The 14,323-nt window shown below is 42.2% G+C and overlaps 1 protein-coding gene across 1 annotated transcript; it reads right to left on the bottom strand.

The window, feature by feature from the left end:
* Positions 1 to 371: 371 nt before the first annotated feature.
* LOC117401159 (protein reprimo A-like) lies at positions 372 to 1,943 on the bottom strand. Its single transcript, XM_034001667.3, has one exon. The coding sequence runs from the start codon at positions 1,215 to 1,217 to the stop codon at positions 885 to 887; it is 333 nt and encodes a 110-aa protein (XP_033857558.1). The 5' UTR covers positions 1,218 to 1,943; the 3' UTR covers positions 372 to 884.
* Between the last annotated feature and the right edge of the window lie 12,380 nt (positions 1,944 to 14,323).

Below are 14,323 nucleotides of genomic sequence, written 5' to 3'. Positions count from 1 at the left end.
ATATTTGTACATGCGCTTAACTTTTTTTTTTTTTTTTACAAAACAAGTACAAATGATCAGCCAACTTGTTCAAACCGTGCAGCAACAAATGGACAAATAAACTACAACAGTACATTGCATACACATTATATAAACTGACGTCAGCTATAAGCAGGGGTTCACATAACGGGTGCGCAGGTACGCATGCGCACCAATAAAGAACAAGGCGGACTTCGATAATGCTCTTTTAACAGGAAAGCATTTTAAATAAAGGCAGGGATGGTGCTCGCGGTCGGAAGGTGAGCTGAAGGGAGATCGTTGACAGAGCCCAGAGCCCCCCCCCCGTCCTGTAATAAGGTATAGATTATTACAGGACGGGGGGGGGGGCTCTGGGCTCTGTCAACGATCTCCCTAAAGATCGTAATTAAATGAATTCTAATTGCAATTGGACTCCAGTTGTCTGTGATGCACCGATCCTTTAATTCTTCACGTGGTTAAAAGCATACAGTATCTGGAGAATTGTCCCTCACACGCAATGCTACACAAGAGATCGACTTGTCATGTCAGTCTCCAAAAGAGACCAGGAGTTGTAATTTTAAGGTTGTTCCTTCGGTCCAGGGCAGGTTTTGGGGCTCATAGTCTGAACAGCCCCCTTCCTCAACCCCTAGGAGAAGTGGTGCTCCCTCCATTCCCTTAAGAGAAAGCATGGTCATTCTGCATAGGGCAACAACTAAGCGTTCAAAACGTTTTCTTCTGGAACACGAAATACATGCCCGTTTTTTCATGCGTTCCCCATAAACGCTGGTATTGATGCATTATTGAAAAACTAACAAAAAACAAAAAACTGGATTACAGTACCACCAATTTTGACAAGAAAAAAAAAGTAATTTCTAGATTCCCGCAACTTAATAATTGCCGATAAGAATCGCCTCCACTTCTTTGGAGGGTCTCCTGTCGTTCACCAGGAGGGCGATCATGCTCTCCGATTTGATCATGAGGTTGCATCCGAGGAAGAAGACACCGAAGACCACGGTGAGCGACAGGACGCACAGAACCGCGATCTGGACCACCCGCGTGATGTACAGGCTCCGCTCATCCTGGATCGACATCCCGAACCCGTCGTCGGTGCTTACAGAGCCGGTGAAATTGCAGCACCGGAGAACCGACTCCACTACGTCCGCTCCGACAGCGGGGTTAAAAGCCCCTACTGTCCTGTTCACAGTGGTCGTTGAGTTCATGCTGCGGTTGATTGAGTTAATGATGTATGTATTTCCAATGTGTATTACTGCATTTACTACCCCCCTGACTTCCAGTTTTGATGTATTTTAGAACAGCAGCGATTGCTCTTGATTAGGGTTGAGAGCCCAGTCAGAGAGGTTTCAAGATAACGAACAGACTGTCTCTCAAGCTCTTATAACTGTAATGACGGACAAAGGAAGCCGAGCCGCGTTAATTCAGTCACTCGCGCGTCACTGTCCGCCAAATGGGCTCATCAAGCAAATTCATAGCAACCATGTAAACAGCTTCACCATTGCACACAATCCCTCCTGTGGACCAGACAGCACTAACTAGAATGCATGTTCCTGTCGTGCAGTAATCGCTTTCAAAAGATAGGCTGCTGCATGTGAGTCCATTCAAGCACAGCGGTTTGAGTTCTTTTGAAGCTGTCGTTCATGCCAGTGGTAAGACACTCTGATGACGGTGTGCGGTTCTGTAGGGCTGGTTGTTAATTAACCCTTTAGTACCCACTCAGAACAAGTTATGTCTTCTTAAGACCCGGCGTTCCGCCAGCACCCCCTCAACTGAATCAAGTAACCCAGATTACTGCATGACACGTCTCATTCAACCAATGCCTTCCAGAGAAAGTGAGTTAATATTTCTTCCATTACTCGCATGAATTACCCGATACTGGTAATAATGCACCCTACCCTGCCTCAACTCAACGCTCCTTCATGTGACGCTATTCAGAGCCAGACTCTCCTGCTACATAACTTGCACGGCTTTATATTAGTTTTGGTCGCAACCATTAAAAAAATAGGGATTTAACATAAATACAATGGCTAGAAGACTAATTCTATTAGCTGTATTAGTTTAATAAGACACTAGCATTTAGGAATTGGTATATTCATTGTCTTTATTATACGACCCTACAGCCCAGAATGTATTTGCTTTCTTAACGCAATTATACTAACCCGTAGACCACCCCTCTACTCATAATTGGTACGAGCTGCACAGGAGCATTCTGTTGCACGCGCTATATGTAAATCGATCGCGTGTGGAGTTTATTTGTGTATCGTTACCTCCTGATGAACACTGTTAAAAACAGCAACGCATCGCTGTAAAACAGTGTAAGCAATGCACTGTAGCAATCTTAGTAAAGCACACGGATAGGAGTTCTTTAAGCCATGGTAAACTGCGTGTTTTAGTTCATTCGACGTGCTTGCTTCTATAGAACATTAGCGCTCTTTAAAGAACCCACATCTCTTTTACGTTCTATAAATCATTCTTGTACATTGTACCCGTATTGTTATTATCGTTCTATACAGAACGCCCGCAGAAGAGAATAAAGCCACGGTGTGTATAATATAATAGACAGTTGCAGGAAAGGTCCACTAGATGGCAGTATATCACTCCCAGTTTTTGAAACGGGTCGGGGTGAAAAGATAGGGAAGCTTACTTACTGTATTCTCAAATTGTATTATTTATACAGGAGCTTATAACTGAGCCAACAAAACAGCGGTTACCTGCAGTGTTACTTACCCTGCAAATGACTGCCCGGGGTCTTTATGTCTTTATACTGTACACATGCTTTAAAATGAAGAAACAATGACTCGTGGTGTAGAAACGTCATGCATTGTGTTAGCATCGCGTAAGGCAGTTAATGACGAATTGCAGATATAATTTTAAGTGACCCGGGTCGGGCGTGTATCGTATTTCTACTCAGTTTCCTATCTAACTGCCCAAGGTCTTATATACACCTCCGGCCACACGTTTTGCATCACCCTATAGAATGAACTAATTTCGCTTCATAAAGTTGAATGAAACTGGCTGAATAGTGTTATGTTAACATACTGAATTACAAACCGCTTTGTAGTTTTTCATATACTTTTGCGATATAATTTTGTAGTTTCTTTGATTATATGATGGTAAATAAAAGATCTAAATTATGTTCGCATCTTTTTTTTTTTAATTGTCAAATGGCTCCGTTTCTTTGCTTCAGATTGGCTAATGATATAATTCCTCAATGTTCAGAAGATTAATTCTTGTGCATTTGCAGCCGATCTGATTAGAATCAATCGATTTAACGAGACGTTATCAAGCAAAATCATCCCATAGGAATGGGCCAGTAGATACCTACTAGCTTCCTAACCCCTAAATCTACCCTCTACCCCTAAACCTAAAGTCTACCACTGACGTAATCTCTACCCCTAAACCTAAAGTGTACCACTGACGTAATCTCTACCCCTAAACCTAACTGTGTTGCTATTAAACTGTTACTATTATTTCAACACTGCTTGTTTGGCGCCCTCTAGCGGCTACTACATCCGACGTCCATTAAAGCGCTTGATCCTGACCTACTCTGCCTGTTGGGAGGTAGTAGGTACCTACTGGACCATTCCTATGGGATGGTTTTCCTTCCTAACGCCGCATTCAATCGACTTGAGGTTGAATATCTGTTGCTTAAAGCACAGCACGCAGCGGACTGGCCAGGTGCAGTGCTATTAAACTGCTGTCCCAGGAGCAGACAGTGCCTTTTTAAAGTGTCGTGATGAATTAACTATCCTGCTATTTTTATACCACAATCTAAAGTTAGGTAATGAGACTGTAACTCGGCTACGGGTTTTAATATTAGCTCTGGGAAGAAACGACCGCTAGACTGGTTCCTGGGACACAGTGTTCAAGATTAACCCTGCGAATGAAGATAACACTGCATACTCATTGTGTTGATGAGAGCTCTGTATAGAACGGCATGATTTAGCTGTGCATCTGCAATGCAGAACAGTATGTAACACTGAATCTCAGACCTCGGTGATCATTGCTGCAGTTTCTGTTTCTGTATTTAGAACAGGGTACATGTGTGTTACTTTTTAGTGTCGCTGTAATTATAATTGGGATTACTGCAGCATAATTGTACCTGGAACTGAACAAAATAGCGCTGGAATGGGACTTGCAATTTGAGCAAACAGTTGCGCTGTCTTTGTAATTCTAATTATATGTATCATTCTGGTTGACCCCAGGCCTGCTGCATGGCTCTGCCCAGGCGCTTCTTCTTCCCCTTATGTAATTACATACACACAACATCTTACATAAGTGTCCTCTGTCACTCTGCATTGATGTATCGTTACTCTCCAATCAAGCCTTATAAAAAAAGCACATTTTATATAGAGGTTTATTTACCGTAGCGTAGTACCAGACACAATGAAAATACTAAATGCTCAACCATAGTGAAGACATTTGCAAACGTGGAAAATATATGGGATATTTTCTTTTATTTAAGCACCTAGTAAAATGTGGCATGGATCAAACTCAGGGATGGAAATAGGACTCCCATTGCACAGCAGTCTGATCCACTCCTGGTTTCAATACGAGTTTAAGACCACACCCCGCGCTTGTTATCTATACACTGTGGCTAATCAAGCGCGTATTAAAACCTGGGATGGGTGAATCTGCAATGCAACAGGAGTCTTATTCCCATCTTTGAAAATGTTTTGCAAAGGGAGTTCAGATTCCTGTACCAGAGTGGACGGTAGTCTGCTGCAATCCACAGATAATAATGAAAGATCACGCGATTACAATGGAACAGGATAGCGCAGCGCTGCGAGTCTGCTCAGTGTTCGGTCTCCCTTCGCGCACTTAATGCTTCAACGGCACTGCTTGTTTTGCTGGCTTCCATCCCACCCCTTTAAAAGAAAGGCATTGTGGTTGGCTGCAATGGGAACTTGCATGGATTCGCACAAGCACAGCAGTTCCAGGCGAGGTCTCCCTCGGGTAATGTATGAGTCAGGATTTCCTCAGCCTACGCATTCAGGAATGCCTCGCGTTTTCAATCCGTTTTGTGTTTCTGCTTTTTACCTCAACCCCCCCTTTAGCCGTTGTGCATTATGGAGACGGGTAAAGCCCAGTGGAACAGTGCCTCTGTTATGCTGCGCTGCATTAATGCCTCGAGTTGATTTACCACGCCATCAATGGCTCTCTTGTCCGGCTTTGTCCGGCCCTCGATTTCAATTTCAGTTCCTCGGCCAGGCATTCCACTTCTTAAAGATGTTGCTCTCAGGCCTTTTATTGTTCAAGTTTCGAGTTCTTTTCTTTGCGAAACGATCACGTTCCCAACAGACTTTCTTGTGTTGTTTCCCCGACTTTATTTTCACTCCAGTGTCCGTTAAACCTGATGCAATGTCAGGGTGAGAATCGTGCACTAGCCCTGCGCCTTAAAAGCGACCCTTTTCCTCTCTGACTGTGTCCAACCATCCACCTGTCTGTCTTTCTGTTACACACTATCAGTCATCTTCACCAGAGTTTTATCATACACTCCCGCAGCCTCCTACGGACGTTTCGGATTGCATTACAGTTTGATATGATCCGATAAACAAACAAAGCAAAGACTCAAACTCAAAAGATTTTTAACCCGTACATTTGGTTTTGTTCAGTTGATTCACTTTGTGCCCACAGAGCCAGCACAGGTACATCTCAATAGCGGAGCACTAATACAACGAGAGACCTAGGTAGACCTATACTCAATAAAATAACAATACAACGAATGAATAATTCCAAACAATTACTATACAGCCACTGAACAATATTACACTTTAAATAAATAAATAAATAAATAAATAAATAATAATAATAATAATAATAATAATAATAATAATAATAATAATAATTATTATTATTATTATTATTATTATTATTATTATTATTATTATTAATAATTTCTTAGCAGACGCCCTGTGCGATTATGAGGTAAACTGTTCGATTATGAGGTCCCTCTGACTGTGCTGCATTGGTTTATATATATATATATATATATATAAAAGATAATCAATCTCAGGGTTTGGATCTGATATTGAAGTTGACAGCTTTATTGCTGGAGTCCTTGCAGTCTCGTTACCTGAGAAGGGACACAGTGTACAGATTGCTAAATGTGCCCTGTGATGAAGCACTCATGTGTTGGTACCTTCATTTCACCCTGCAAGCTGCGATGCCAGTTCCTGGGGCGCACTTCAGCTATCAGCCTGGCTTAATGGTTAAGTGCTGTGTTCTGGATGCTGGCGGACTTAGTGGGTTTAGGTTTTTTTTTTGTGCTTTTACTGCATGTTGCCTCTGGCAGTGATGGCTATAATAAATATAGTACCCTCTTCAGACAGACTGGCCAGGAGCCGTCCAGAACATTGGTAAACTTAGATCGCCCCACTGTTAGTTATGCCTCTTAATGGAAATCGAATAGCATTATATAACTATTGGAACAGACCTCATAATTGCTAAAGGTCCCTGTCAATTTGGCCTGCCAGTTGCTTGGCTCTTAATCTTCTCTGCATCTTGATATTAAATGCTGTTAAACACATTCCGAAGGGAGTGTCGTATTGGATCTGACGCTCCTGCGGGTTAGGGATGCAAAACCGGCAGGGACTGTTTCTCCTGCATCACTGCAAAAATACAAACACTTACAAGGGCGTTCCTTTTTAGTTTTAGATGACTGTCGTTATCGATAACATATTTTCAGCGCTATAATGATCAAACAGAACAAATTACCGACAATATCACGATTATTGTTCCAACCCTATATGACGCCGAATGTTAACCCTTTTTAGCTGTACAAGGAATCCAGCGCTGGCTGTTCAAACGGGTTCTTCTTGAAACACATTCGAGAGCGACTCGAGCATCACGAGGAGGAGACGGAGCGTTCGCACGACCGGATCCAACCCGTCGGTACATTTTAAATCCTGTTTCGTGCACCTCGTTGCAAAAATGAGGACGTTAGCATTGTTTTGATTTGTGGGACACACACATATGTCCCTCGTACCTTAAAGGGTTAAAAAATGAAAGCTACACAATTCAGCCACAAGGACAGTCTCCCTCGAAGCTGAGCCTAGCATCAAAATATCCTCTCATATCTGCCTCAGGGAGCACGATCTCGGGCCGAATGCCAGCGCTACTTTCCATGAGTGAAAGCCGAGGCGGCCCGTCACTCTCGTTTATAATTATAACATTCTCATATTCCGTGGATGTGTGGGGGGTCTAGTTTCCAATCGAGTGTGTCTGCCCGAATCGCAGGGACAAATGTTGAAATCTCATATGACGGCTGTAAATCCGCGGCGCGTAACAACGTAGCGAGCACATCTTATTTTCTCAGCTGCACAATCAAGCCGGCGTTGCTTTTACTGACGAGATATAATGTTAGATTTATTTCTGATACAACCCCGCGATCAGTTATTCCACTGGGGGGTCTGACATTTCAGTGACTTTATCCAATTACTACCGCATGACTCGCTGGCACCGGACCTTAAGGTCGAGCTGCTCTTTATCATAGAAAGCGATGTTAGATTCTGCATTTTCAGAGGTTTACTGTGTAACCCGGAGCAGGTGCTTGGCTGTGGGGTGTTGCACTGGCTCCTAGGCTTGCTGATCGATGGCTTCACCCTAACCCTAACCCGGAGAAACCACCTTCTATGAAAAGACCCCCCCACTCCAAGCCCCAGCCAATCCTTTCAGAGCCCCTCGAACTCCAATTAGTGTCGGCGGAATGTCGTTTGTTCTGGGAACTGCGCTGATCTCCTTTCACGTCGGCCTCCATCACAGCCACGGGGTTGTCTTACAGTCGACTTTGCGTCCTCGTGCTGCTACAATGCAAAACTCATTGCTGCCACCCAGTAGGGGGGGTCAAATAATTACGGTTGACAATTCCGTCCACAAGAACGATTTATAGCCGCAGTCCGGTGAGTTTCGCGTCTTTCTTTGGAAATTGCTTCCCTGCGATTGCTTGTTCACTTGGTTTACTGGAAGCATGCCCGGGCCACGACACACATTCGCTTTCTCACTGAAAAACAGAGATGCGACTGAATGCAAGTCACGCGAAGAAAGTCCCTGGGGAGCTTGTGACCCCCCCCCCCCCCATCCAGCTCGAGCGGCCCTACACCTCACAAAGAAAGTCCCTGGGGAGCTTGTGACCCCACCATCGGAGCACTGCGCTGGCGCTGCAAATCCAGCTCGAGCGGCCCTGAACTCTTCTACTCTACAAAGCAGCTATTATTATTATTATTATTATTATTATTATTATTATTATTATTATTATTATTATTATTATTATTATTATTATTATTATTATTTATTTCTTAGCAGACGCCCTTATCCAGGGCGACTTACAATCGTAAGCAAATACATTTCAAGTGTTACAATACAAGTAATACAATAAGAGCAAGAAATACAATAACTTTTGTTCAAGCAAAGTACAAGTGTGACAAACCACAATTCAATAATACAGCAGATAATAGTGATAGTTACATCAGGATATGATTAAATAGTGATAGTTACATCAGGATATGATTAAATACAAAGTACTACAGGTTAAACACTTGGCAGATTACAGTATTCTGAAGTACAGGATTAAATGCAGTAAAATAGGGGGCAAATAAGAGCAAAATAAAGCACATTTACATGAAGGGTGATAGTGTCCCAGGATACAAACAGAGGAGTTCTACAGGTGCTGTTTGAAGAGGTGAGTCTTAAGGAGGCGCCGGAATGTGGTCAGGGACCAGGGAGCTATTCCTACACCTCCCATCGTCCCCTACCTTTCTAGCGCGGGTTGAATTACACAGTACATATCCATTTTAATATACTTACATAGATATATAATCTAGAGTTATAAACGTATCCACACATCAATTATCCGTGCATGTATGCTTTCATACGAATGCCATAGAGAAAACCCTAACTGGGATCATTATGTGTTTTACCTTTTGTATAAATAGTTAATTCATGGTTTCTCCTCATTTTAACAAAGCCGTTTAGCTTTGCTCTCTTCTCTTGTAGAAGTTGTTCAGTTTTTAGTAAGTTAAATCACATAATGTTTTTCACTTCTGTTTTTTTCCTCCTCAATATTTAAGTAGTCGTTTTTTTGTGCTATTAAAGATTAGGATGTCATAGAAAACTATTAAATGTAATACAATTCTGATACCAATTTTCATTCCTGAGTTTAATAAATATTATAAAAATGACAAACAGCAATAAAAAGAGACCCCAGCATGTATTGTTGAGAGTTTGATCCTCTTTGATTAGATCTTTTATTTATACAGTGGCAGTGCTGGGATCTCTCCATCCTTTACATCAGTGACTCATACCACTTTGATTATAGTAAATGGGGACAGAGGAAAATAAACTGGCAAGGTATGGATCAGTTAACCCTGAATATTTATCTTGCTTGGTCTGCGCCTGTGCCGCGATCCTATTCAGCCAGGCCATCGCACTTGGGCTGTGTTTTTGTGTTTTGTTTAAGTAGCTGTGATGCGAGGCGGGGTTATGTTCAGTACTTCAATACAAAGAGGTGTTGTCAAGGTGAAGCAAACATTGCGAAATCAGCAACGGCCCTGACCTTGGTTTGCCCGTCGTGTTTGTGTCGCGCAGGCGATGTTATTCAAGGACCTGCATTCAGTTCTAAACTTCACCTCCGTTCGGAATTGTGTTTTCATTTAGAACCCCTTTTAGTATACCAGAGATAGAAAGAAGACTCCTGTTGCATGGCAGTTTCACCCGTTCCAGGTTTTACTACGAGCTTGATTAGCCACAGTGTGTGCAGGTAACAAGCTCAGGCGTGTCTTATTAAACTAACAAAGCAAAACCAGGAATGGATCAAACTGCTGTGCAATGGGAGTACAAGCGGTGATTTAAGAGGGTGGTAAAAAACAAGGTTACACATCTCTAGATGAATTCTCATCTCTGGTTAAGAATCTTCTTGCAAGAGTCGGTTTAAAGACTTTATTTTCTTTTGACGGAGGTCCGTTCAGCCGACCAGCGCACTGCAGATTCACCACCTGAGCAGAAAGAAGCAGGATCGTCTCCGTAAGTGTCAGCATTCACAGTTCTGTGAGAACCACAAGCAGTGTAAGGTTTCAGATCTGGTCAATGCCAGCTGTTGCACAGGGAGTGATAGGCAGTGCATTTTGGCAGCTCCACTGCTTCATCAGGCTCAATAAAACAGAGATCTATTCTCAATACTTTAAGGGCAATTTTCATGACTTTTTTTTTAAGACCATTAAATTGAATTTGCAGATCAAGGAGCTCGTTTTCAGTTCTAGAGAAAGTTCGAAGTTGATTTTTGTGATCTACAAACACACACACACACACACACACACACACACACACACACACACACACACACACACACACACACACACACACACACACACACACACACACACAGAGAAAATGAAACAGCATATCTATCCTAGAGAAAGTGAAATGAATCAGCATTTCTATCATAGAGAAAATGAAACAGCATCTCTATCCTAGAGAAAATGAAACAGCATATCTATTATAGAGAAAATGAAACAGCATTTCTATCCTAGAGAAAATGAAACAGCATCTCTATCCTAGAGAAAATGAAACAGCATATCTATTATAGAGAAAATGAAACAGCATTTCTATCCTAGAGAAAATGAAACAGCATCTCTATCCTAGAGAAAATGAAACAGCATATCTATCCTAGAGAAAATGAAACAGCATCTCTATCCTAGAGAAAATGAAACAGCATCTCTATCCTAGAGAAAATGAAACAGCATCTCTATCCTAGAGAAAATGAAACAACATCTCTATCCTAGAGAAAATGAAACAGCATTTCTATCCTAGAGAAAATGAAACAGCATCTCTATCCTAGAGAAAATGAAACAGCAAGTCTCTGTTCAGGAGCTTCACTGTACACCCTCCCATTCTCCCCTTCTCTTGAATTTAATCCTGTGCAGGCCCACGCCCACCTAATAAAAATTAATCTCTTGAGCTCCGAGCGTGTCTAGCGCTGTTTCTCAAGCAACCCTGTGAAGAAATGTGTTCTCTTGAACCGGGAGCTGCTGAAGCTGACCAGGTCTGCCAATCATGCCCCCTCCCCATGCTGGCATCACCATTCCCTGGCTATTTCAAGCGCTCCAATCAACAAGTAACAGGTGTGAGGCCAGAGGCTCTCGAAGAGGGGATTATTCCCCCCGCAACTCTGTGTCCCAAACATCGAACGCCGGGAGTGCACATGCAAACTACACGGTTCATAATCTCTGCATGCTAAGATGATAGCCTCCTTTATGGGCGGCTGGCTAGAACGCTGCAAAGTTGTTGTCATTATTATGATTATGGTTATTGTTGCTTTTGTTATTACTGTTATTATTATTTAAAATGTGTCACAATTTGAATAATTTCAGGTAAGAAAAAAATTGTTAACGATGAGAATGGTTCGCGTTGTTTTAATGAGCATAACCTAATGACCTTTTTTTTAAATTATTTGATATATTTGGGTTTTTCATCATAGATCAATGAACACTAGATAAATCACCCTAAGCCAAAAATATATAGTGCTGTTTATTCTAAAACTATATTTAAAGAAACCTTCGTCAAGCATAGAAACGCTTGGGCTGACATAACTAATGGATGGGTTTGAGATTATGGATTATGGGAAAGCCCAGGGTCAGAGTAATTCCTGTTTATCAATTCCAATTCCTTTGAATGAATCTTTTAGAAATTGCTTTGATGGTTCAGCTGCTTTCATTTCAAGCCAATTTAATTGACAAACAGCGACTTCAATTGGAGTGATTCGCTGCCACAGTCTGTGAGAAGCTAATTTTAACAGAATGCTGCCTAATAGCAGTTCTGATCAGGGATGTGTTGGAATTGATTGAAAGGGAACGGGAATTGGAAATGGATTTTAAAAAGGAATTGGAATTGAGAAACAGGAATTGACCCCAGCCCTGGTAAAGCCACTATTAATTTTTTTTCCACAGTGGTTTGTTATTTGAGCCTTTAGAAGGAAGGAATAAAGAGGAACAGAGAAAAAGAAAAATGTCTTTAACCTTGACATGTTTCACTTGGGTTTTCATTTTTAGACACATTGACAAACATGGCCATAAATTTCAAAGCAGCTTGTCATTGGGCTGTATTGAATGTGTGTGGGGGATTGTATTTCAACACGGTAACCTTGACTCAGGGTATGCTGTGCTGCCTGCTCTGCAGCATTGGCAGGAGCTGCAGAGCCATTTATTTCTTTGATTTATCTTTTTTTATTTTAGTTGACAAATTTCTTACCAAATCTAAATGCAGTTTCACTCTTCATAATGCATTCTTTTTTTGTGGTTTACTCAAGTCCTGTTTTCATTTTTGGTGAAGATCTAAATAGATGTAGATCTCCAAAGAAAGCCGATCCAATGTCTCTAATACAATGCAGTGGTGTTATCTGGTGAGTGAGGGGTCCAGCTGGGTCTGTGGGTCACAGTTCTGCAGGCATCTCTAGTTTGGGTTCTGGTGGGTCAAGCTGTGTGAAAAGATGTTTTATAATAAAAGATTTGCCAAACATTGCGTATTAAAATCGAAACTCCACACACAAGCGACATAAACACACGAAAGGGACTTTTTCTTGTATTTGTCCAAGCCCTTTATTTGTGCAACCGCATTGCTTTAGATCTGTCTCTGTAATAATCAATAACCTTCAATGTCCTCACCTCAGAGACAGCTGCACCATAGGCTGGAAGTAGTGTCAGCGTGCCATTGGCTGGAACATCAGCCCACTTGAAGAATGACTTTGTTGCCATAGCACCATGATGTCATCGTGCCCCGGAATGCCACCCTCATGGATGATGCCGGTGTTTCCTTAGTTACTCTCCAGTTACAGATTTAGAATTTGCATGCATTCAGAGCCTGCGGTTACGTAAGGCTATACATCCTGAAACATAATATTGAGATTGGAGGGGTTCTGGTGACATATACACCCGCTTGTTACCATCCATATTAGAGAGTCAGTTTGCTCTTTATGTCATGTTGGCCAATGCCAGCAGATACATTGAGCTGGCATCCCTTTCCAGTCTTCAAATACACACATCATTCACTGCCCAGCCAAAACAATATGGAGAAAAACTGACAACAAAAATATGGGTCTGTCGCCGGTCGACATTTTCACAGGGAACACACAGCACTTGGAGCTGCATCACTCAAATCAGCAGAATACCTCGTTCTCAAAGGGTTTTGCATTGCTGCAGGACGAAGTGACCAGGGTGACTTCCACCTGTTTACTCAAAAAATGATTTAATATTGACGCATACAGTGGTGGAAATAAGACTCCTATTGCACAGCAGTTTCACCCATTCCAGGATTTACTACCAGCTTGATCAGCCACAGTGTGTAGAGGTAACAAGCTCAGGTGCGTCTTATCAAACCCACAGTAAAACCAGGAATGGATCAGCTTGCTATGCGATGGGAGTGCTATTTCCATCCCAGACGTTTGGAATAACAATACAATTTATGGAGCGTCGCATTTGCACTGCTGCCCCTACCTGACTGTTTCTTCTAGTTTTACAATAGTATTCTGACTGAGCGTTTCAAAGTGATGGTAAACCGTAACAAGCTGAACTGAAGACCTGATTTAAAAATCGCAGACGTGACGTACAGTGTGGGGTGACAGAGCTGGCTCTTTCTCCTGTGTCTCCTGGCTTGTCTTCTCTGTGCCTCATCTGCAATCGTCTGCTCCAGCTGATGAGCTGTCGACTGCAAGATATATGGCTGTGCTTGGTTTAGCACACCAGAGCTGTCACTGACACCCTGTAATCCACAGCTCCAGGTGTGCTCAGCATGCGCTGGCAGCGGCCTGGCCGTCTCCAGTCTCCCTGTGTCAGGCTCTAATCCACTCCCCATGAGGGTCCTGCTGGCACTGGACTCCCCTTCATTAAGCTGTGCTCCCTTCTGCTGACAAATCATTCACTTTTAAAGGTGGCACATTATATACTGTATATTATATACAAGTTTACCAGTGTGTTTTTACAGTTTTACCCCCATGCTTTTCCCATGGTTATATTATTTATTTACCATGGTTTCCCCTGGTTTGCCATGTTTATTAATAAGCTTTACCCTATCTTGCTATTCTTTACAATGCTTACCCGTGCTTTACCATGCTGTCACTGTGCTTTATTACACCTTGCTGTGCTTTTACTGTGGGGAACTTTCATAAAGGTAAAATCAGTGCTGATTCTTTATTTGTATTTTGACAATGTATTTTAAGTTGAGAGGAGCTGTTAACATTTAGAATATAATAATGAAGTTGGAATTAGGAGGGAGAGTCGAACAGATGGACACGATCAGAGGGGAGAGGCTTGCGGCTCCAAGT

Source organism: Acipenser ruthenus, chromosome 45 (assembly GCF_902713425.1).
Source record: "Acipenser ruthenus chromosome 45, fAciRut3.2 maternal haplotype, whole genome shotgun sequence".
NCBI lineage: Eukaryota > Metazoa > Chordata > Actinopteri > Acipenseriformes > Acipenseridae > Acipenser > Acipenser ruthenus.
The sequence above is the reverse complement of the archived record's forward strand: the minus strand, read 5'-3'. Positions and strand labels throughout refer to the sequence as shown.

Bases quoted from the DNA above. Each gene is read 5' to 3' on its own strand.
- LOC117401159 (XM_034001667.3), bottom strand. From the start codon at position 1,217: ATGAACTCAACGACCACTGTGAACAGGACAGTAGGGGCTTTTAACCCC.